General features: G+C 40.7%; 1 protein-coding gene across 2 annotated transcripts in view; it reads right to left on the reverse strand.

Moving 5' to 3' along the window:
* Positions 1 to 21887, reverse strand: part of bcar3 (BCAR3 adaptor protein, NSP family member) — a 270158-nt gene that overhangs the window by 32415 nt on the left and 215856 nt on the right. For both annotated transcript variants that reach the window (XM_062028535.1, XM_062028536.1), the window contains 6 exons: positions 18154 to 18282; positions 10972 to 11097; positions 8036 to 8152; positions 7643 to 7878; positions 5983 to 6083; positions 460 to 594 (listed from right to left, as the gene is read on the reverse strand). In XM_062028535.1, coding sequence (XP_061884519.1) covers positions 460 to 594; positions 5983 to 6083; positions 7643 to 7878; positions 8036 to 8152; positions 10972 to 11097; positions 18154 to 18282 — 844 coding nt within the window. The remainder of the gene's footprint in view (positions 1 to 459; positions 595 to 5982; positions 6084 to 7642; positions 7879 to 8035; positions 8153 to 10971; positions 11098 to 18153; positions 18283 to 21887) is intronic.

Below are 21887 nucleotides of genomic sequence, written 5' to 3' on the forward strand. Positions count from 1 at the left end.
AAGCCAAAAATGCGTCCGTTCTCCCTTTTCTGTCTACACACTGTGTCTGCTTGTAAGTACTCCGTGATTGTGCGCTGCCGAACATGCTCGTAAACCAGCAATGACACGACACTACTTCGACGCGGGCGCATGCGGCACAGGTATAGTACCGAAAATGATTCATTAGTATCGCGGTACTATACTAGTACCGGTATACCGTACAACCCTAGTATATACACTTTTAGTCTTACCAACATGGGAAGGAGGGAACCTCTGATAATGAATTCAAGGCTTTACTTAGCTGTCTCTTACAATTCAGTATGTGACACGGGCAAACAATACCATTTAATGTCCTATTCATATGCAAGACGGGGCAGGAAATTACAGGGATTCTTTGAACGAATCAACTCCTGACGTCTTATGTCATAGCTTATTTCTGGATCCGGTATATGGGCGTTATCTTTCAGCTCATGCTCTGACCTGCTAGTGACTCTGCCAACCTCCTGGTGACAGATGGACTCAGCAATGGCTCGCTGCCCGTACGGAACACCGGAGACTTGGCATTTAGGCTCAGGAGGAGGGGGTCTGACGGATGATGGTGCTGGGGTTTGGATCCTGGGGTCGTAAAAAGTAAGTGTTTGACATTAGAACAGAGAGAACACACATTGTTGACTCATAGGTCCACTTTAGGCACGACAAGAGATGTACAAACCCCAAAACCAGTGAAGTTGGCACCTTGTGTAAATGGTAAATAAAAACAGAATACAATGATTTGCAAATCCTTTTCAACTTATATTCAATTGAATAGACTGCAAAGACAAGATACTTAATGTTCAAACTGGAAAACGTTGTTATTGTTTGCAAATATTAGCTCATGTTTCCAAAAAAGCATTACGATGAGGGGGTTCGTAAATGGATAAGTTTGCACAATGAGCGGTTCGTAAATGGATAAGTTTGTAGGATGAGAGGTTCGTAAATGGATAAGTCCGTAAGATGAAGGGTGCGCGAATAGAGAAGTCCGTACGATGGGGGCGCATAAATGGACAAGTTCGTACGATGAGAGGTTCGTAAATGGACAAGTTTGTACGATGTGAAGTTCGTAAATGAATAAGCGCGTACGAAGAGGGGTTCGTAAATAGATACGTTTGTACGATGAGGGGTTCATAAATGGATAAGCTCGTACGATGAGAGGTTCGTTAATGGATGAGCTCGTATGGTGAGGGGTTCATAAATGGATAAGGTCGTACGATGAGGGGGTTCGTAAATGGACAAGTTTGTACGACGAGAGGTTCGTAAATGGATATGTTTGCACGATATAAGTTTGTAAATGGATACGTTCGTACAATGAGGGGCTCGTAAATGGATAAGTTCGTACGATGAGAGGTTCCTAAATGGATACGTTCGTATGATGACGGGCGCCCAAATGGAGAAGTTCGTACGATGAGGGGCGTGTAAATGGATACGTTTACACGATGAGAGGTTCGTAAATGGACAAGTTTGTACGATGTGAGGTTCGTAAATGGATAAGCGCGTACGATGAGGGGTTCGTAAATAGATACGTTTGTACGATGAGGGGTTCATAAATGGATAAGCTCGTACGATGAGAGGTTCGTAAATGGATGAGCTCGTATGGTGAGGGGTTCATAAATGGATAAGCTCGTACGATGAGAGGTTCGTAAATGGATGAGCTCGTATGGTGAGGGGTTCATAAATGGATAAGTTCGTACGATGAGGGGGTTCGTAAATGGACAAGTTTGCACAATGAGAGGTTCGTAAATGGATATGTCTGCACGATATAGGTTCGTAAATGGATACGTTCGTACAATGAGGGGCTCGTAAAAGGATAAGTTTGTACGATGAGGGGGTTCGTAAATGGACAAGTTTGTACGGTGAGAGGTTCGTAAATGGATAAGTTTGTACGATATAGGTTCGTAAATGGATACGTTCGTACAATGAGGGGCTCGTAAATGGATAAGCTCGTACGATGAGAGGTTCGTTAATGGATGAGCTCGTATGGTGAGGGGTTCATAAATGGATAAGGTCGTACAATGAGGGGGTTCGTAAATGGACAAGTTTGTACGACGAGAGGTTCGTAAATGGATACGTTTGCACGATATAAGTTTGTAAATGGATACGTTCGTACAATGAGGGGCTCGTAAATGGATAAGTTCGTACGATGAGAGGTTCCTAAATGGATAAGTTCGTATGATGACGGGCGCCCAAATGGAGAAGTTCGTACGATGAGGGGCGTGTAAACGGATAAGTTTGTACGATGAGGGGGTTCGTAAATGGACAAGTTTGTACGATGTGAGGTTCATAAATGGATAATAATAATAATAATAATAATAATGGATTAGATTTATATAGCGCTTTTCTAGACACTCAAAGCGCTTCACAGAGAAGTGAGAACCCATCATTCATTTTTACAACTCATTCATTCATCATTCATTCTCCGGTGTGAGCGGCACCGGGGGCAAGGGTGAAGTGTCCTGCCCAAGGACACAACGGCAGCGATTTTTTTGGATGGTAAGAGGCGGGGAGCGAACCTGCAACCCTCAGGTTTCTGGCAAGGCCGCTCTACCCACTACGCCATGCCGCCCCAAAGATAAGCGCGTACGATGAGGGGTTCGTAAATAGATACGTTTGTACGATGAGGGGTTCATAAATGGATAAGCTCGTACAATGAGAGGTTCGTAAATGGATGAGCTCGTATGGTGAGGGGTTCATAAATGGATAAGCTCGTACGATGAGAGGTTCGTAAATGGATGAGCTCGTATGGCGAGGGGTTCATAAATGGATAAGTTCGTACGATGAGGGGGTTCGTAAATAGGCAAGTTTGCACAACGAGAGGTTCGTAAATGGATATGTCTGCACGATATAGGTTCGTAAATGGATACGTTCGTACAATGAGGGGCTCGTAAATGGATAAGTTTGTACGATGAGGGGGTTCGTAAATGGACAAGTTTGTACGATGAGAGGTTCGTAAATGGATAAGTTTGTACGATGAGAGGTTCGTAAATGGATGAGCTCGTATGGTGAGGGGTTCATAAACGGACAAGTTCATACAGTGAGGGGGTTTGTAAATGGACAAGGTTGTACGACGAGAGGTTCGTAAATGGATACGTTTGCACGATATAAGTTTGTAAATGGATACGTTCGTACAATGAGGGGCTCGTAAATGGATAAGTTCGTACGATGAGAGGTTCCTAAATGGATACGTTTGTATGATGACGGGCGCCCAAATGGAGAAGTTCGTACGATGAGGGGGGCGTGAATGGACAAGTTTGTACGATGTGAGATTTGTAAATGGATAAGCGCGTACGATGAGGGGTTCGTAAATAGATACGTTTGTACGATGAGGGGTTCATAAATGGATAAGCTCGTACAATGAGAGGTTCGTAAATGGATGAGCTCGTATGGTGAGGGGTTCATAAATGGATACGTTCGTACGATGAGGGGGTTCGTAAATGGACAAGTTTGTACGACGAGAGGTTCGTAAATAGATAAGTTTGCACGACATAGGTTCGTAAATGGATACGTTCGTACAATGAGATTGATTGATTGATTGAGACTTTTATTAGTAGGTTGCACAGTGAAGTACATATTCCGTACAATTGACCACTAAATGGTAACACCCGAATAAGTTTTTCAACTTGTTTAAGTCGGGGCTCGTAAATGGATACGTTTGTACGATGAGGGGGTTCGTAAAGGGACAAGTTTGTACGACGAGAGGTTCGTAAATAGATAAGTTTGCACAACATAGGTTCGTAAATGGATACGTTCGTACAATGAGTGGCTCGTGAATGGATAAGTTCGTACGACGAGGGGGTTCGTAAATGGACAAGTTTGTACGATGAGAGGTTCGTAAATGGATAAGTTTGCACGATAAAGGTTCGTAAATGGATACGTCCGTACAATGAGGGGCTCGTAAATGGATACGTTTGTACGATGAGAGGTTCGTAAATGGATGAGCTCGTATGGTGAGGGGTTCATAAACGGATAAGTTTGTACGATGAGGGGGATCGTAAATGGACAAGGTTGTACGATGAGAGGTTCGTAAATGGATTAGTTTGCACGATCTAGGTTCGTAAATGGATACGTTCGTACAATGAGGGGCTCGTAAATGGATAAGTTTGTACGATGAGAGGTTAGTAAATGGATATGTTCGTATAATGACGGGCGCCCGAATGGAGAAGTTCGTACTATGAGGGGCGCGTAAATGAACCAGTTAGTTAGATGAGGGGTTCGTAAATGGATAAGTTCGTACGACGGGGGGGTTTCGTAAATGGATGAGCTCGTATGGCGAGGGATTCGGAAATGGATAAGTTCGTACGATGAGAGGTTCGTAAATGGATAAGCTCATATGCAGAGGTTCGTAAATGGATAAAAGACAGAGAAAGTTGAGGAATGCTCATCAAACACTTATTTGGAACATCCCACAGGTGAACAGGCAAATTGGGAACAGGTGGGTGCCATGATTGGGTATAAAAGCAGCTTCCATGGAATGCTCAGTCATTCACAAACAAGGATGGGGCGAGGGTCACCACTTTGTCAACAAATGCGTGAGCAAATTGTTGAACAGTTTAAGAACAACATTTCTCAACGAGCTAATGCAAGGAATTTAGGGATTTCGCCATCTACGGTCTGTAATATCATCAAAAGGTTCAGAGAATCTGGAGAAATCACTGCACGTAAGCGATGATATTACGGACCGTCGATCCCTCAGGCGGTACTGCATCAAAAAGCGACATCAGTGTGTAAAGGATATCACCACATGGGCTCAGGAACACTGCAGAAAACCACTGTCAGTAACTACAGTTCGTCGCTACATCTGTAAGCGCAAGTTTTCGGTCGCTTTCGGTCTCCCCTAGAGGGGGGGGGGGGGTTACCCACATATGCGGTCCTCTCCAAGGTTTCTCATAGTCATTCACCGACGTCCCACTGGGGTGAGTTTTTCCTTGCCCGTATGTGGGCTCTGTACCGAGGATGTCGTTGTGGCTTGTACAGCCCTTTGAGACACTTGTGATTTAGGGCTATATAAATAAACATTGATTGATTGATTGAAGTTAAAACTCTACTATGCAAAGCGAAAGCCATTTATCAACAACACCCAGAAACGCTGCCGGCTTCGCTGGGCGAGAGCTCATCTAAGATGGACTGATTCTAAAGTGTAAAAGTGTTCTGTGGTTTGACGAGTCCACATTTCAAAATTGTTTTTGGAAACTGTGGACGTGGTGTCCTCCGGACCAAAGAGGTAGAGAACCATCCGGATTGTTACAGGCGCAAAGTGTAAAAGCCAGCATGTGTGATGGTATGGGGGTGTATTAGTGCCCAAGACATGGGTAACTTACACATCTGTGAAGGCACCATTAATGCTGAAAGGTACATACAGGTTTTGGAGCAACATATGTTGCCATCCAAGCAACGTTACCATGGACGCCCCTGCTTATTTCAGCAAGACAATGCCACAACTGAGACCCCCGGACTGTTGAACAACTTAAGCTGTACATCAAGCAAGAATGGGAAAGAATTCCACCTGAGAAGCTTCAAAAATGTGTCTCCTCAGTTCCCAAACATTTACTGAGTGTTGTTAAAAGGAAAGGCCATGTAACACAGTGGTAAACATGCCCCTGTGCCAACTTTTTTGCTGCCATTAAATTCAAAGTTCATGATTATTTGCCTAAAAAAATGAAGTTTCTCAGTTGGAACATTAAGTATCTTGTCTTTGCAGTCTATTCAATTGAATATAAGTTGATATTTTTTAAGTTTTTATTCACGATTTTCACAAGGTGCCAACTTCACTGGTTTTGGGTTTGGTATCAACAATCAATGCATGTATTATTATGGCTGTACTATGCAGTGATGTGACTATCATACACTATTACCATAGAGTACTTTAGACACATCACTTTGTCTGATTCCTCTAGTGGATAAATAATAAGCTGGAAAACTCTCCTACCAATCCCGTCTCTTAAAGGTGACAAAAAAGGTATTTGTACTTACCAAGTGGTAGAAAGCTCTCCGACTGATGCGCTTTCAATGGCCGCCTTTTATCCTGGAGTTGATTGAGGCTCGCTGGTTGGCTCCCACAACGATCCTTCAATCTGTGAAGATTGGAATGTACAACCGTCTTTAAATTGAGGAAATTATGAACTGGCAAGTGAACAATGTTATACAAACCCCGTTTCCATATGAGTTGGGAAATTGTGTTAGATGTAAATATAAATGGAATACAATGATTTGCAAATCATTTTAGACCCATATTCAGTTGAATATGCTACAAAGACAACATATTTGATGTTCAAACTCATAAACTTTATTTTTTTTTGGCAAATAATAATTAACTTAGAATTTCATGGCTGCAACACGTGACAAAGTAGTTGGGAAAGGGCATGTTCACCACTGTGTTACATGGCCTTTCCTTTTAACAACACTCAGTAAACGTTTGGGAACTGAGGAGACACATTTTTGAAGCTTCTCAGGTGGAATTCTTTCCCATTCTTGCTTGATGTACAGCTTAAGTTTTTAACAGTCCGGGGGTCTCTGTTGTGGCATTGTTTTGCTGAAATAAGCAGGGGCGTCCATGGTAACGTTGCTTGGATGGCAACATATGTTGCTCCAAAACCTGTATGTACCTTTCAGCATTAATGGTGCCTTCACAGATGTGCAAGTTACCCATGTCTTGGGCACTAATACACCCCCATACCATCACAGATGCTGGCTTTTCAACTTTGCGCCTAGAACAATCCGGATGGTTCTTTTCCTCTTTGGTCCGGAGGACACGACGTCCACAGTTTCCAAAAACAATTTGAAATGTGGACTCGTCAGACCACAGAACACTTTTCCACTTTGTATCAGTCCATCTTAGATGAGATCAGACCCAGCGAAGCCGACGGCGTTTCTGGGTGTTGTTGATAAACGGTTTTCGCCTTGCATAGGAGAGTTTTAACTTGCACTTACAGATGTAGCGACCAACTGTAGTTACTGACAGTGGGTTTCTGAAGTGTTCCTGAGCCCATGTGGTGATATCCTTTACACACTGATGTCGCTTGTTGATGCAGTACAGCCTGAGGGATGGAAGGTCACGGGCTTAGCTGCTTACGTGCAGTGATTTCTCCAGAAACTCTGAACCCTTTGATGATATTACGGAGCGTAGATGGTGAAATCCCTAAATTCCTTGCAATAGCTGCTTGAGAAAGGTTTTTCTTAAACTGTTCAACAATTTGCTCACGCATTTGTTGACAAAGTGGTGACCCTCGCCCCATCCTTGTTTGTGAATGACTGAGCATTTCATGGAATCTACTTTTATACCCAATCATGGCACCCACCTGTTCCCAATCTGCCTGCTCACCTGTGGGATGTTCCAAATAAGTGTTTGATGAGCATTCCTCAACTTTATCAGTATTTATTGCCACCTTTCCCAACTTCTTTGGCACGTGTTGCTGGCATCAAATTCTAAAGTTAATGATTATTTGCAAAAGAAAAAATGTTTATCAGTTTGAACATCAAATATGTTGTCTTTGTAGCATATTCAACTGAATATGGGTTGAAAATGATTTGCAAATCATTGTATTCCGTTTATATTTACATCTAACACAATTTCCCAACTCATATGGAAACGGGGTTTGTATGATAAACAGGTCATGATGCATTGTCCACAAACCTGAGCTGGCTTCCTCTGCCCATGCAGTTATTGTGGTAGTGCGTGCCGTCGTGCACGCCGTGCGCGTTGTCGTGGGTGTGTCCGTTGGTAATGTTGAGGCTGAGGCGCTTCTGACGCCGTCGGTCCTGTTCGCTAAGCCCCGCCTCCCGATGACTGCCGGACAGTCCGTACTTCTGTTCCAAGCAGCGCAAAGGCAGTGCGCGGTTGATCGGCTGGAATATGATGGCACCTACCACCTGACACGGGAACGGAGTCAAGCATACACTCCAAGCTTTTTACCAAATCCTATCTCTGCTACACATCTACAGCCAGTTTAACCACAATTTCAACAGTAAATTCAATGGATTTTCTCTACAGGAGCAGATTATCCTTAAAAGTGAGAGTCGGACCTACCTGGGAGACCGGTTTTCTATTCCCTACGTAATATCTTATTAGAGCTGGAACACTGTCGAATCCTTCCCGATCCAGACGGTACTCAACTCTGGAATAGGCTTCGTTCAGCATCACAATCTGAGGGGGAGAAGTGTGGTACCAAGTTAGTACATTTATTCCATACAGCAGTGGTCCCCAACCACCGGTGCGGGGACCGGTGCGGGAACCGGTACGGGTGCGGGGACCGGTACGGGCGCAGGGACCGGTACAGGTCCGTGACGCATTTGCTACCAGGCCGCACAGAAACGATAATTAATTTATAAACTACCGCATTTTCTCTGACTTAACCTTCGCCTGTCCCACTAAACACACCAATAAGCTTGTTAGTAACTCCTTCATCCCGCACTCCATCCAGCTGTATAATCATACAGCAATAGATGGTATCTGTCTATTACCAGTTAGCAAACAATACCAACGTTACCAAACCTTGTTTTAGTATGTTTTTTGTTTGAGGACAAAACAATTGTTAGAACTACCACTGTTTAATATGTTTGTGTGTATGCTTCACTGATGAGAGTATTTGGTGAACATCGTTTTGTCCTACTAAGTTTGGCGGTTCTTGAACTCACCATAGTGTGGACTGTTTGTTTACATGTCAAAATCTTCCACTCCTTCTTTGTCTCATTTTGTCCACCAAACGTTTTATACTGTGCGTGAATGCACAACGGTGCGCTTTGTTGATGTTATTGACTTGTTGGAGTGCGAATCAGGCATAATTGGTAACTGCATGACTGCAAGCTAATCCGTGCTAACATGCTATTTAGGATAGCTGTATGTGCATATTGCATCATTATGCCTCGTTTTGTCCTACTATTTTCGGCGGTTCTTGAACTCACCATAGTGTGGACTGTTTGTTTACATGTCAAGTCTTCCACTCCTTCTTTGTCTCATTTTGTCCACCAAACGTTTTATGTTGTGCGTGAATCCACAAAGGTGAGCTTTGTTGATGTTATCGACTTGTTGGAGTGCTAATCAGCCTTATTTGGTCAGTGCACGACTGCAAGCTAATCCATGCTAACATGCTATTTAGGCTAGCTGTATGTACATATTGCATCATTATGCCTCATTTTGTCCTACTAATTTCGGCGGTTCTTGAACTCACCATAGTGTGGACTGTTTGTTTACATGTCCAAATCTTCCACTCCTTTGTCTCATTTTGTCCACCAAACCTTTTATGCTGTGCTTGAATGCACAAAGGTGCACTTTGTTGATGTTATTGACTTATTGGAGTGCTAATCAGGCATATTTGGTCAGTGCATGACTGCAAGCTAATCCGTGCTAACATGCTTTTTAGGATAGCTGTATGTACATATTGCATCATTATGCCTCGTTTTGTCCTACTAATTTCGGCGGTTCTTGAACTCACCATAGTGTGGACTGTTTGTTTCACAAGTCAAAATCTTCCACTCCTTCTTTGTCTCATTTTGTCCACCAAACCTTTTATGCTGTGCGTGAATGCACAAAGGTGCGCTTTGTTGATGTTATTGACTTGTTGGAGTGCTAATCAGGCATATTTGGTCAGTGCATGACTGCAAGCTAATCCATGCTAACATGCTATTTAGGCTAGCTGTATGTACATATTGCATCATTATGCCTCGTTTTGTCCTATTATTTTCGGCGGTTCTTGAACTCACCATAGTGTGGACTGTTTGTTTCACATGTCAAATCTTCCACTCCTTCTTTGCCTCATTTTGTCCACCAAACGTTTTATGTGTGCGTGAATGCAAAAAGGTGCGCTTTGTTGATGTTATTGATTTGTTGGAGTGCTAATCAGGCATATTTGGTCAGTGCATGACTGCAAGCTAATCCATGCTAACATGCTATTTAGGCTAGCTGTATGTACATATTGCATCATTATGCCTCGTTTTGTCCTACTATTTTCGGCGGTTCTTGAACTCACCATAGTGTGGACTGTTTGTTTACATGTCAAGTCTTCCACTCCTTCTTTGTCTCATTTTGTCCACCAAACGTTTTATGCTGTGCGTGAATGCACAAAGGTGCGCTTTGTTGATGTTATTGACTTGTTGGAGTGCTAATCAGCCATATTTGGTCAGTGCATGACTGCAAGCTAATCCATGCTAACATGCTATTTAGGCTAGCTGTATGTACATATTGCATCATTATGCCTCGTTTTGTCCTACTATTTTCGGCGGTTCTTGAACTCACCATAGTGTGGACTGTTTGTTTCACATGTCAAATCTTCCACTCCTTCTTTGCCTCATTTTGTCCACCAAACGTTTTATGCTGTGCGTGAATGCACAAAGGTGCGCTTTGTTGATGTTATTGACTTGTTGGAGTGCTAATCAGGCATATTTGGTCAGTGCATGACTGCAAGCTAATCCGTGCTAACATGCTATTTAGGCTAGCTGCATGTACATATTGAATCATTGTGCCTCGTTTGTAGGTATATTTGAGCTCATTCAATATCCTTTACTTGTATCCTCGTTGTGTGTTATGACACATTATCTGTACGTAATATTGGCTGAATTTCTGATAGTGGTTTGTGTGCCATGTTGTTCCAGACCACAGCAAACGTTACCCAGCTTGCCAAAGATTGTAATAAATTTATTAAAATAAGACAGCCTGCCGTTTCCCTTAACTAGGACACACACATCTATACATTTTTGGCCAATAAAAGCCAGTAATTTCCAGGGGTTATCTCACCTTCTAAGTAGCCTCTGATTTACTAATGGTTTCTAATGTTGTAAAAATGTGTAGAATGAATATTACATTTCAACATTTCTGTCAACGAAGATTTGCTTCAGCCTGCGACATATAGTCATTTTGATAGTAGGCTAATATAACTGATATAGACACTTACGTCATCTGTTGCCGTCTTTATAAGACTTATATAATATGTAATCAAACAACCATTCATGAATTAAAGGCTGTCTTACCTTTTTGTTGATTTTAAAATGCTGGGCTGTATTCCGCCATTGACAAGTTAGAACATAACTTCCTGGACTGGACAGCGAGTCTCGGACCAGGAAATCGCCATCTCGTTGCACAAAGTTTTCAGCAACCTATAGGACCATACGTAACGTTAGGTGTGCAAACGTGGAACACACATACGCACACAGCGAATCACTAGTCTAGGGCAGTGATTCTCAAACTCTGGTACGTTTACCATTATTATATACACTACCGTTCAAAAGTTTGGGGTCACCCAAACAATTTTGTGGAATAGCCTTCATTTCTAAGAACAAGAATAGACTGTCGAGTTTCAGATGAAAGTTCTCTTTTTCTGGCCATTTTAAACGTTTAATTGACCCCACAAATGTGATGCTCCAGAAACTCAATCTGCTCAAAGGAAGGTCAGTTTTGTAGCTTCTGTAACGAGCTAAACTGTTTTCAGATGTGTGAACATGATTGCACAAGGGTTTTCTAATCATCAATTAGCCTTCTGAGCCAATGAGCAAACACATTGTACCATTAGAACACTGGAGTGATAGTTGCTGGAAATGGGCCTCTATACACCTATGTAGATATTGCACCAAAAACCAGACATTTGCAGCTAGAATAGTCATTTACCACACTAGCAATGTATAGAGTGTATTTCTTTAAAGTTAAGACTAGTTTAAAGTTATCTTCATTGAAAAGTACAGTGCTTTTCCTTCAAAAATAAGGACATTTCAATGTGACCCCAAACTTTTGAACGGTAGTGTACTTGTTGGTCACAAAAAACATTCATGAAGTTTGCTTCTTTTATGAATTTATTATGGGTCTACTGAAAATGTGACCGAAATCTGCTGGGTCAAAAGTATACATCCAGCAATGTTAATATTTGCTTACATGTCCCTTGGCAAGTTTCACTGCAATAAGGCGCTTTTGGTAGCCATCCACAAGCTTCTGCTTGAATTTTTGACCACTCCTCTTGACAAAATTGGTGCAGTTCAGCTAAATTTGTTGGTTTTCTGACATGGACTTGTTTCTTCAGCATTGTCCACACACTTAAGTCAGGACTTTGGGAAGGTAATTGTATAAACTTAATTCTAGCCTGATTTAACCATTCCTTTACCACTTTTGACGTGTGTTTGGGGTCATTGTCCTGTTGGAACGCCCAACTGCGCCCAAGACCCAACCTCCGGGCTGATGATTTTAGCTTGTCCTGAAGAATTTGGAGGTAATCCTCCTTTTTCATAGTCCCATTTACTCTCTGTAAAGCACCAGTTCCATTGGCAGCAAAACAGGCCCATAGCATAATACTACCACAACCATGTTTTACAGTAGGCATGGTGTTCCTGGGATTAAAGGCCTCACCTTTTCTCCTCCAAACACATTGCTGGTTATAGAGGACAAACAGCTACATTTTTGTTTCATCTGTATATATATATATATATATATATATATATATATATATATATATATATATATATATATATATATATATATATATATATATATATATATATATATATATACTGTGTACATAGTATGGTTGTTTTGTTTTCCCCAACAGACCCATTGACCTCCTGAATGCAGAAAGTGCAGCATATTACTCTAATATTGCCTAAGAGCCTTCAAATAGTCAGGTCAAACCGGGTTTATGAATAATATTGTTCATTGTGATTATGTCATCATTAGTCTTGTTATTACTAATTAGTAAGTGCCCTTCGGCGCAGGAAGGCTGCCGCTTTGGAAGTAAATAGGCAATAGCTCCTCATCAATCAATCAAAGCATGAACAGCCGTTTGGCTGCATAGGGAGCGGTGGGGGGGGGGGAGCCCACAGTGCCAATAAGTGGCCAAATGATGCAATGATGACGCTGTCAAGATCATGACTTTGAAAGGTCGACTTAGGCCTGACTTTTCCCTCTGGATGACCCATCTGTTCATTTACTATACCGCTTGTCCCTTTAGGGCGGTGTTTTTCCAACCACTGTTTATCTAATTTCACCTATTTGGGTTAAAACAATTTTTTGCAAACCAATTATAGTCTGCAAATGAAGTGTTGTTGTTGAGTGTCGGTGCTGTCTAGAGCTCGGCAGAGTAACCGTGTAATACTCTTCCGTATCAGTAGGTGGCAGCCGGTAACTAAAGTCGGAAACAGCGGGAGGCAGGGTGCAGGTAAAAAGGTGTCTAATGCTTAAACCAAAAATAAACAAAAGGTGAGTGCCCCTAAGAAAAGGCATTGGAGCTTAGAGAAGGCTATGCAGAACCAAACTAAAACTGAACTGGCTACAAAGTAAACAAAAACAGAATGCTGGACGACAGCAAAAACTTACTGTGATGTACATCCCAACATGACGTGACAATCAACAATGTCCCCACAAAGAAGGATAAAAACAACTGAAATATTCTTGATTGCTAAAACAAAGTAGATGCGGGAAATATCGCTCAAAGGAAGACGTGAAACTGCTACAGGAAAATACCAAAAAAAGAGAAAAAGCCACCAAAATCGGAGCGCAAGACAAAAACTAAAATACTACACACAAGAAAACACCCAAAAAACTCCAAATAAGTCAGGGGGTGATGTGACAGGTGTGACGGTACTTTGAGTCAAGAGTTATATTGATGGTTATGGTTTAAAGTCATATCCAACAATTGCGACAACGACTTTTTACTGTCAACTGAGTTCCGTTTTTTAATGATGTCTGCTGGTGGTGTGCCTCCGCATTTTTTTCAACGCAAAAAATGTGCCTTGGCTCAAAAAAGGTTGAAAAACACTGCTTTAGGGCCACTTTGGAGCCGGAGCCCTGGACCCTCCTGACTGAGGCCAACAGTACACGATGGTATGTTTTCTTAGATAAAACATGTATTTGGGATGGGGCCGCATTATTTGTTGTGTACATAGTTATTAAATCATAACTGCCTGAGGCCTCGCATGACTTTGTGAAGCAAGCAGCCCATAATATTATTGTTTGAAGACACCCTGCAGTGCCCGATGGGCCAGTACTTGGGTCAGTCCCCTTAGCAGTGGGCGATTCCGGGACATTTTTCCCCATTCAAAATGAATTGTCCGCTTTTTAAACTTCCACCGTTTCCACATTTTTCAACCTGTTCAAACCATTCCACCTTCAACACATTCCACCATTCTGGAAACTCAAACTTCCCTTTTTCCAAGTTAAAAAAAATTCCAGGATTTTCCAGAAATCCTGGTTTTCCAAAGCTTTTTTCCACCCCTTTTTTCTGGCGACTACTCCTTCCACATTTTTCAACCCACTTCAACCGTTCCACCGTCAAAACATTCCTCTTAATCAGGGCAAAAAACAAAGTTGTTTTTTGAACAGGAAAACAATTCCTGTTTTTTCTTAAATTCCAGGAATTCCGTAATACCATTTTTCAATTTAACATGTTACTTCTGCAACATTTCTTGACCGATTTGAAAAATTCCAACACCATCCAGCCACTATACAGCCTGTTTGGAAAGTGTGTGCTCTACTTCAAAAATTCTAAAAAAAATTCCAGGATTTTTCAGAAATCCTGGTTTTCCAAAGCCCTATTTCCACCCTTTTTTCTGGCTACTACTCCTCACACGTTTTTCAACCGTTCCACCGTCAAAACATTCCTCTTAATTAAGACAAAAAAAAAACGAAGATTTTTTTCAAACTGGAAAAACATTCCCAGTTTTCCCTTAATTCCAGGAATTCCGTAATACCATTTCTCAATTCAACATGTTACTACTTCAACATTTCTCCACCGATTTGAAAAATTCCAACACCATCCAGCCACTATACAGCCTGTTTGGAAATTGTGTGCTCTATTTCAACAATTCAAAGAAAAATTCCAGGATTTTCCAGAAATCCTGGTTTTCCAAAGCCCTATTTCCACCCTTTTTTCTGGCGACTACTCCTCCAAAATTTTTCAACCCACTTCAACCTTTCCACCGTCAAAACATTTCTCTTGATTAAGACAAAAAAACGAAGATTTTTTTCAAACTGGAAAAACATTCCCAGTTTTCCCTTAATTCCAGGAATTCCGTAATACCATTTCTCAATTCAACATGTTACTACTTCAACATTTCTCCACCGATTTGAAAAATTCCAACACCATCCAGCCACTATACAGCCTTTTTAGAAATTGTGTGCTTTACTTCAACAATTCCCAAAAAAATTCCAGGATTTTCAAGAAATCCTGGTTTTCCAAAGCCCTATTTCCACCCTTTTTTCTGGCGACTACTCCTCCAAAATTTTTCAACCCACTTCAACCGTTCCACCGTCAAAACATTCCTCTTAATTAGGACAAAAAACAAAGTTGTTTTTTGAACTGGAAAAAAATTCCCGGTTTTCCCTAAATTCCAGGAATTCCGTAATACCATTTCTCAATTCAACATGTTACTACTTCAAAATTTCTCCACCGATTTGAAAAATTCCTACACCATCTAGCCACTATACAGCCTTTTTAGAAATTGTGTGCTTTACTTCAACAATTCCAAAAAAAATTCCAGGATTTTCCAGAAATCCTGGTTTTCCAAAGCCCTATTTCCACCCTTTTTTCTGGCGACTACTCCTCCAAAATTTTGCAACCCACTTCAACCGTTCCACCGTCAAAACATTCCTCTTAATTAAGACAAAAAAAATCGAAGATTTTTTTCAAACTGGAAAAACATTCCCAGTTTTCCCTTAATTCCAGGAATTCCCTAATACCATTTCTCAATTCAACATGTTACTACTACAACATTTATCCACCGATTTGAAAAATTCCAACACCATCCAGCCACTATACAGCCTGTTTGGAAATTGTGTGCTCTACTTCAACAATTAAAAAAAAAAAATTCCAGGATTTTCCAGAAATCCTGGTTTTCCAAAGCCCTATTTCCACCCTTTTTTCTGGCTACTACTCCTCACACATTTTTCAACCCACTTCAACCGTTCCACCGTCAAAACATTCCTCTTAATCAGGGCAAAAAACAAAGTTGTTTTTTTGAACTGGAAAAAAATTCCCGGTTTTCCCTTAATTCTAGGAATTCCGTCATACCATTTCTCAATTCAACATGTTACTACTTCAACATTTCTCCACCGATTTGAAACATTCCAACACCATCCAGCCACTATACAGCCTTTTTAGAAATTGTGTGCTTTACTTCAACAATTCAAAAAAAAATTCCAGGATTTTCCAGAAATCCTGGTTTTCCAAAGCCCTATTTCTACCCTTTTTTCTGGCAACTACTCCTCCAAAATGTTTCAACCCACTTCAACCGTTCCACCGTTAAAACATTCCTCTTAATTAAGACAAAAAAACGAAGATGTTTTTCTAACTGGAAAAACATTCCCAGTTTTCCCTTAATTCCAGGAATTCCCTAATACCATTTCTCAATTCAACATGTTACTACTTCAACATTTCTCCACCGATTTGAAAAATTCCAACACCATCCAGCCACTATACAGCCTTTTTAGAAATTGTGTGCTTTACTTCAACAATTAAAAAAAAAATTCCAGGATTTTCCAGAAATCCTGGTTTTCCAAAGCCCTATTTCTACCCTTTTTTCTGGCGACTACTCCTCCAACATTTTTCAACCCACTTCAACCGTTCCACCGTCAAAACATTCCTCTTAATTAGGACAAAAAACGAAGATGTTTTTCAAACTGGAAAAACATTCCCGGTTTTCCCTTAATTCCAGGAATTCCGTCATACCATTTCTCAATTCAACATGTTACTACTACAACATTTCTCCACCGATTTGAAAAATTCCAACACCATCCAGCCACTATACAGCCTGTTTGGAAATTGTGTGCTCCACTTCAAGAATTCTAAAAAAAATTCCAGGATTTTCCAGAAATCCTGGTTTTCCAAAGCCCTATTTCCACCCTTTTTTCTGGCTACTACTCCTCACACATTTTTCAACCCACTTCAACCGTTCCACCGTCAAAACATTCCTCTTAATTAGGACAAAAAACAAAGTTGTTTTTTGAACTGGAAAAAAATTCCCGGTTTTCCTTTAATTCCAGGAATTCCGTCATACCATTTCTCAATTCAACATGTCACTACTACAACATTTCTCCACCGATTTGCAAAATTCCAACACCATCCAGCCACTATACAGCCTGTTTGGAAATTGTGTGCTCCACTTCAAGAATTCTAAAAAAAATTCCAGGATTTTCCAGAAATCCTGGTTTTCCAAAGCCCTATTTCCACCCTTTTTTCTGGCTACTACTCCTCACACATTTTTCAACCCACTTCAACCGTTCCACCGTCAAAACATTCCTCTTAATCAGGGCAAAAAACAAAGTTGTTTTTTTGAACTGGAAAAAAATTCCCGGTTTTCCCTTAATTCCAGGAATTCCGTCATACCATTTCTCAATTCAACATGTTACTACTTCAACATTTCTCCACCGATTTGAAACATTCCAACACCATCCAGCCACTATACAGCCTTTTTAGAAATTGTGTGCTTTACTTCAACAATTCAAAAAAAATTTCCAGGATTTTCCAGAAATCCTGGTTTTCCAAAGCCCTATTTCTACCCTTTTTTCTGGCAACTACTCCTCCAAAAATTTTCAACCCACTTCAACCGTTCCACCGTTAAAACATTCCTCTTAATTAAGACAAAAAAACGAAGATGTTTTTCTAACTGGAAAAACATTCCCAGTTTTCCCTTAATTCCAGGAATTCCCTAATACCATTTCTCAATTCAACATGTTACTATTACAACATTTCTCCACCGATTTGAAAAATTCCAATACCATCCAGCCACTATACAGCCTGTTTGGAAATTGTGTGCTCTACTTCAACAATTCTAAAAAAAATTCCAGGATTTTCCAGAAATCCTGGTTTTCCAAAGCCCTATTCCCACCCTTTTTTCTGGCGACTACTCCTTCCACATTTTTCAACCCACTTCAACCGTTCCCCTGTCAAAACATTACCCTTAATTAGGACAAAAAACAAAGTTGTTTTTTGAACAGGAAAAAAAATCCTGTTTTTTCTTAAATTCCAAGAATTCCGTAATACCATTTTTCAATTCAACATGTTACTACTTCAACATTTCTCCACCGATTTGAAAAATTCCAACACCATCCAGCCACTATACAGCCTGTTTGGAAATTGTGTGCTCTACTTCAAGAATTCTAAAAAAAATTCCAAGTTTAATACGTTTTTGACTAATCTTCGAAAGAGAGGGACGACGGACATTATGATGTTTTACCTGCCGTGGTATCGCTCCGTGGTACCAAGCGTGGCTTCTCGGCTCCTCACAGTTCATCTTAAGTTCTTCCTCCAGCTCTCTGCGCAGCTTCTCTGATGGACCATCAAGGATGAACTGGTCTTGGGAAAACTGCAATAAAATTACAGAAAGAGAAAAAAACAACAACATTAATATATAATTCTTTGAACAATAATTTGTTCACTTCCCTCAAAAAATATTTCAAAGCTCTCAATTCGCAATGGCAGACTTTCTGTGATAGTAAAACAAAGCCAATGGAATTTTAGCCCAAGAAATAGTAGCACTCATTTGAGTCAATTGAATAATGAATTAATAGCAATTAGATCATCATATAATTTTATTGGAGAAGGCATTCTCTGAGCAGTCCTCACAGGATACCGTATGGGGTACCGGACTGTCTGATTGTGGCGGTCCGCTCCCTGTACGATCAGTGTCAGAGCTTGGTCCGCATTGCCGGCAGTAAGTCAGACCGGTTTCCAGTGAGGGTTGGACTCCGCCAAGACTGCCCTTTGTCACCGTTTCTGTTCATAACTTTTATGGACAGAATTTCTAGGTGCAGTCAGGGCGTTGAGGGTTTGGTGGCTGCAGGATTAGGTCTCTGCTTTTTGCAGATGATGTGGTCCTGATGGCTTCATCTGGCCAGGATCTTCAGCTCTCACTGGATCGGTTGGGACTGGAATCAGCACCTCCAAGTCAGAGTCCATGGTTCTCACCCAGAAAAGGGTGGATTTCCATCTCCGGGTTGGGGAGGAGATCTTGCCCCAAGTGGAGGAGTTCAAGTACCTCGGAGTCTTGTTCACCAGTGAGGGAAGAGTGGATCGTGAGATCGACAGGCGGATCGGTGCGGCGTCTTCAGTAATGCGGACGCTGTATCGATCCGTTGTGGTGAAGAAGGAGCTGAGCCGGAAGGCAAAGCTCTCAATTTACCGGTCGATCTACGTTCCCATCCTCACCTATGGTCATGAGCTTTGGGTTATGACCGAAAGGACAAGATCACGGGTACAAAATGAGTTTCCTCCGCCGGGTGGCGGGGCTCTCCCTTAGACATAGGGTGAGAAGCTCTGCCATCCGGGAGGAGCTCAAAGTAAAGCCGCTGCTCCTCCACATGGAGAGGAGCCAGATGAGGTGGTTCGGGCATCTGGTGAGGATGCCACCCAAACGCCTCCCTAGGGACGTCCGACCGGTAGGAGGCCACGGGGAAGACCCAGGACACGTTGGGAAGACTATGTCTCCCGGCTGGCCTGGGAACGCCTCGGGGTCCCCCGGGAGGAGCTGGACCAAGTGGCTGAGGAGAGGGAAGTCTGGGCTTCTCTACACGACCTCGGATAAGCGGAAGAAGATGGATGGATGGATGGATATAATTTATTACGAAAACATAAAAGTACTATTGCAACAAAGTCAACTGAACAGCTGAACACAGTTTACCTTCATAATTGATATTATTGTATTCTTTTTTTCATTGATGATATGCTATTAGTTAGCATTTTTTTATTATTTATTTACAATATTTCTACATGTTTGCAGCAACCGGAAGATTCCGATTAAGTCAAATGATTCTGGCAGGACGATTGATGATAAAACAAATTAAAACTAATGACTTTGATTGTTTTTTAATTTGGTACTCAGTGAAGAATCTTAAATTGTGAGCCAACTGTGGCACATTTTATAGTCGTACTGTTCAATTTGAAGGTTGGCAAACGATCAAATCGAAACAGAAAGACAGCTTGCACGTGAAAGTTTGGATTGTACAGCGGAGGACAGAGAAGTGCTGGTAGGAATCCACACACAAACACTCTTAACACACCCTAAACACTCACAAGAACATGTTTATATGCTTTACTGAGGGACCATCCTAGGTATTATTGACTAGAACACTACTTTTAAAATCAGATTCATGCATCAAATTAGTTTTTTTCATACAAGAAAGCATTTTTGTCCGTGGAGGTGATGCTCATACGGAGGTAGGGGTAGCCAGAACAAACACACACACTTACGTGGTAGCTATTGGGTCTCTGCATGGTTCCCGACTGAAACAAGCCCTTCATAGCCAAGAAGCACAAAGTCTCTTAGCATCCCTGCAGCCTTCTTTCAAACACGCACTAATGGCCTCTCTAAGGCTCTCAGCACACTCTCTCACTTTTGCTGTCCGTTTTCCACCCACTGCTTTATAATGGTGGCCCCGCCCGAGCGCTACCAGGACCTGACGCAGGTGTGCACACCCTCACCTGACGCACGTGTCCACACCTGACGCACGCAGATGTAAACACTCACGGACCCTAAACATGAACCGTTGCGATCCTTTAAAAATATATCACTTTAGGTTACAGTCTTGAATTCTCTGTGTGTTTCTTGGACATGTTTATTATATAATTTGCATAATCGGCCATGATGCTATTTGCAAAAAGTGACTAAAAATCACGAAAAGCGAAACAAATATGTTTAAAATGTATATATATATATATATATATATATATATATATATATATATATATATATATATATATATATATATATATATATATATATATATATATATATATATATATATATATATATATATATATATATATATATATATATATATACACACACTACCGTTCAAAAGTTTGGGGTCACCCAAACAATTTTGTGGAATAGCCTTCATTTCTAAGAACAAGAATAGACTGTCGAGTTTCTTTTTCTGGCCATTTTGAGCGTTTAATTGACCCCACAAATGTGATGCTCCAGAAACTCAATCTGCTCAAAGGAAGGTCAGTTTTGTAGCTTCTGTAACGAGCTAAACTGTTTTCAGATGTGTGAACATGATTGCACAAGGGTTTTCTAATCATCAATTAGCCTTCTGAGCCAATGAGCAAACACATTGTACCATTAGAACACTGGAGTGATAGTTGCTGGAAATGGGCCTCTATACACCTATGTAGATATTGCACCAAAAACCAGACATTTGCTGCTAGAATAGTCATTTACCACATTAGCAATGTATAGAGTGTATTTCTTTAAAGTTAAGATTAGTTTAAAGTTATCTTCATTGAAAAGTACAGTGCTTTTCCTTAAAAAATAAGGACATTTCAATGTGACCCCAAACTTTTGAACGGCAGTGTATATATATATATATATATATATATATATATATATATATATATATATATATATATATATATATATATATATATATATATATATATATATATATATATATATATATATATATATATATATATATGTTAGGTCAGGAAAAAACACAGAGGCTATATCATCCCTACAAGCCTGCTTTGCATGACGAGCAGGGAAACCTGCGAAACAGGCTCGTAGGGATGATATAGCCTCTGTGTTTTTTCCTGACCTAACGTATATTCCACTCTACCCCGGTATTGAACACTGTATAATGGATAAACCACAGAAACCTTGACTATATATATATATATATATATATATATATATATATATATATATATATATATATATATATATATATATATATATATATATATATATATATATATATATATATATTTCAGCCACAACAGCGAGGAAAATTGTTCGAGATGCAAAGAAAAATCCACAAATAACTTCAGCTGAAATACAGGACTCTCTGAAAAATTGTCGTGTGGCTGTTTCAAGATGTACAATAAGGAGGCACTTGAAGAAAAATGGGCTGCACGGTCGAGTCGCCAGAAGAAAGCCATTTCTGGGCAAATGTCACAGAGTATCCTGCT

The sequence above is a fragment of the Entelurus aequoreus genome, linkage group LG19, assembly GCF_033978785.1.
Source record: "Entelurus aequoreus isolate RoL-2023_Sb linkage group LG19, RoL_Eaeq_v1.1, whole genome shotgun sequence".
Lineage (NCBI taxonomy): Eukaryota > Metazoa > Chordata > Actinopteri > Syngnathiformes > Syngnathidae > Entelurus > Entelurus aequoreus.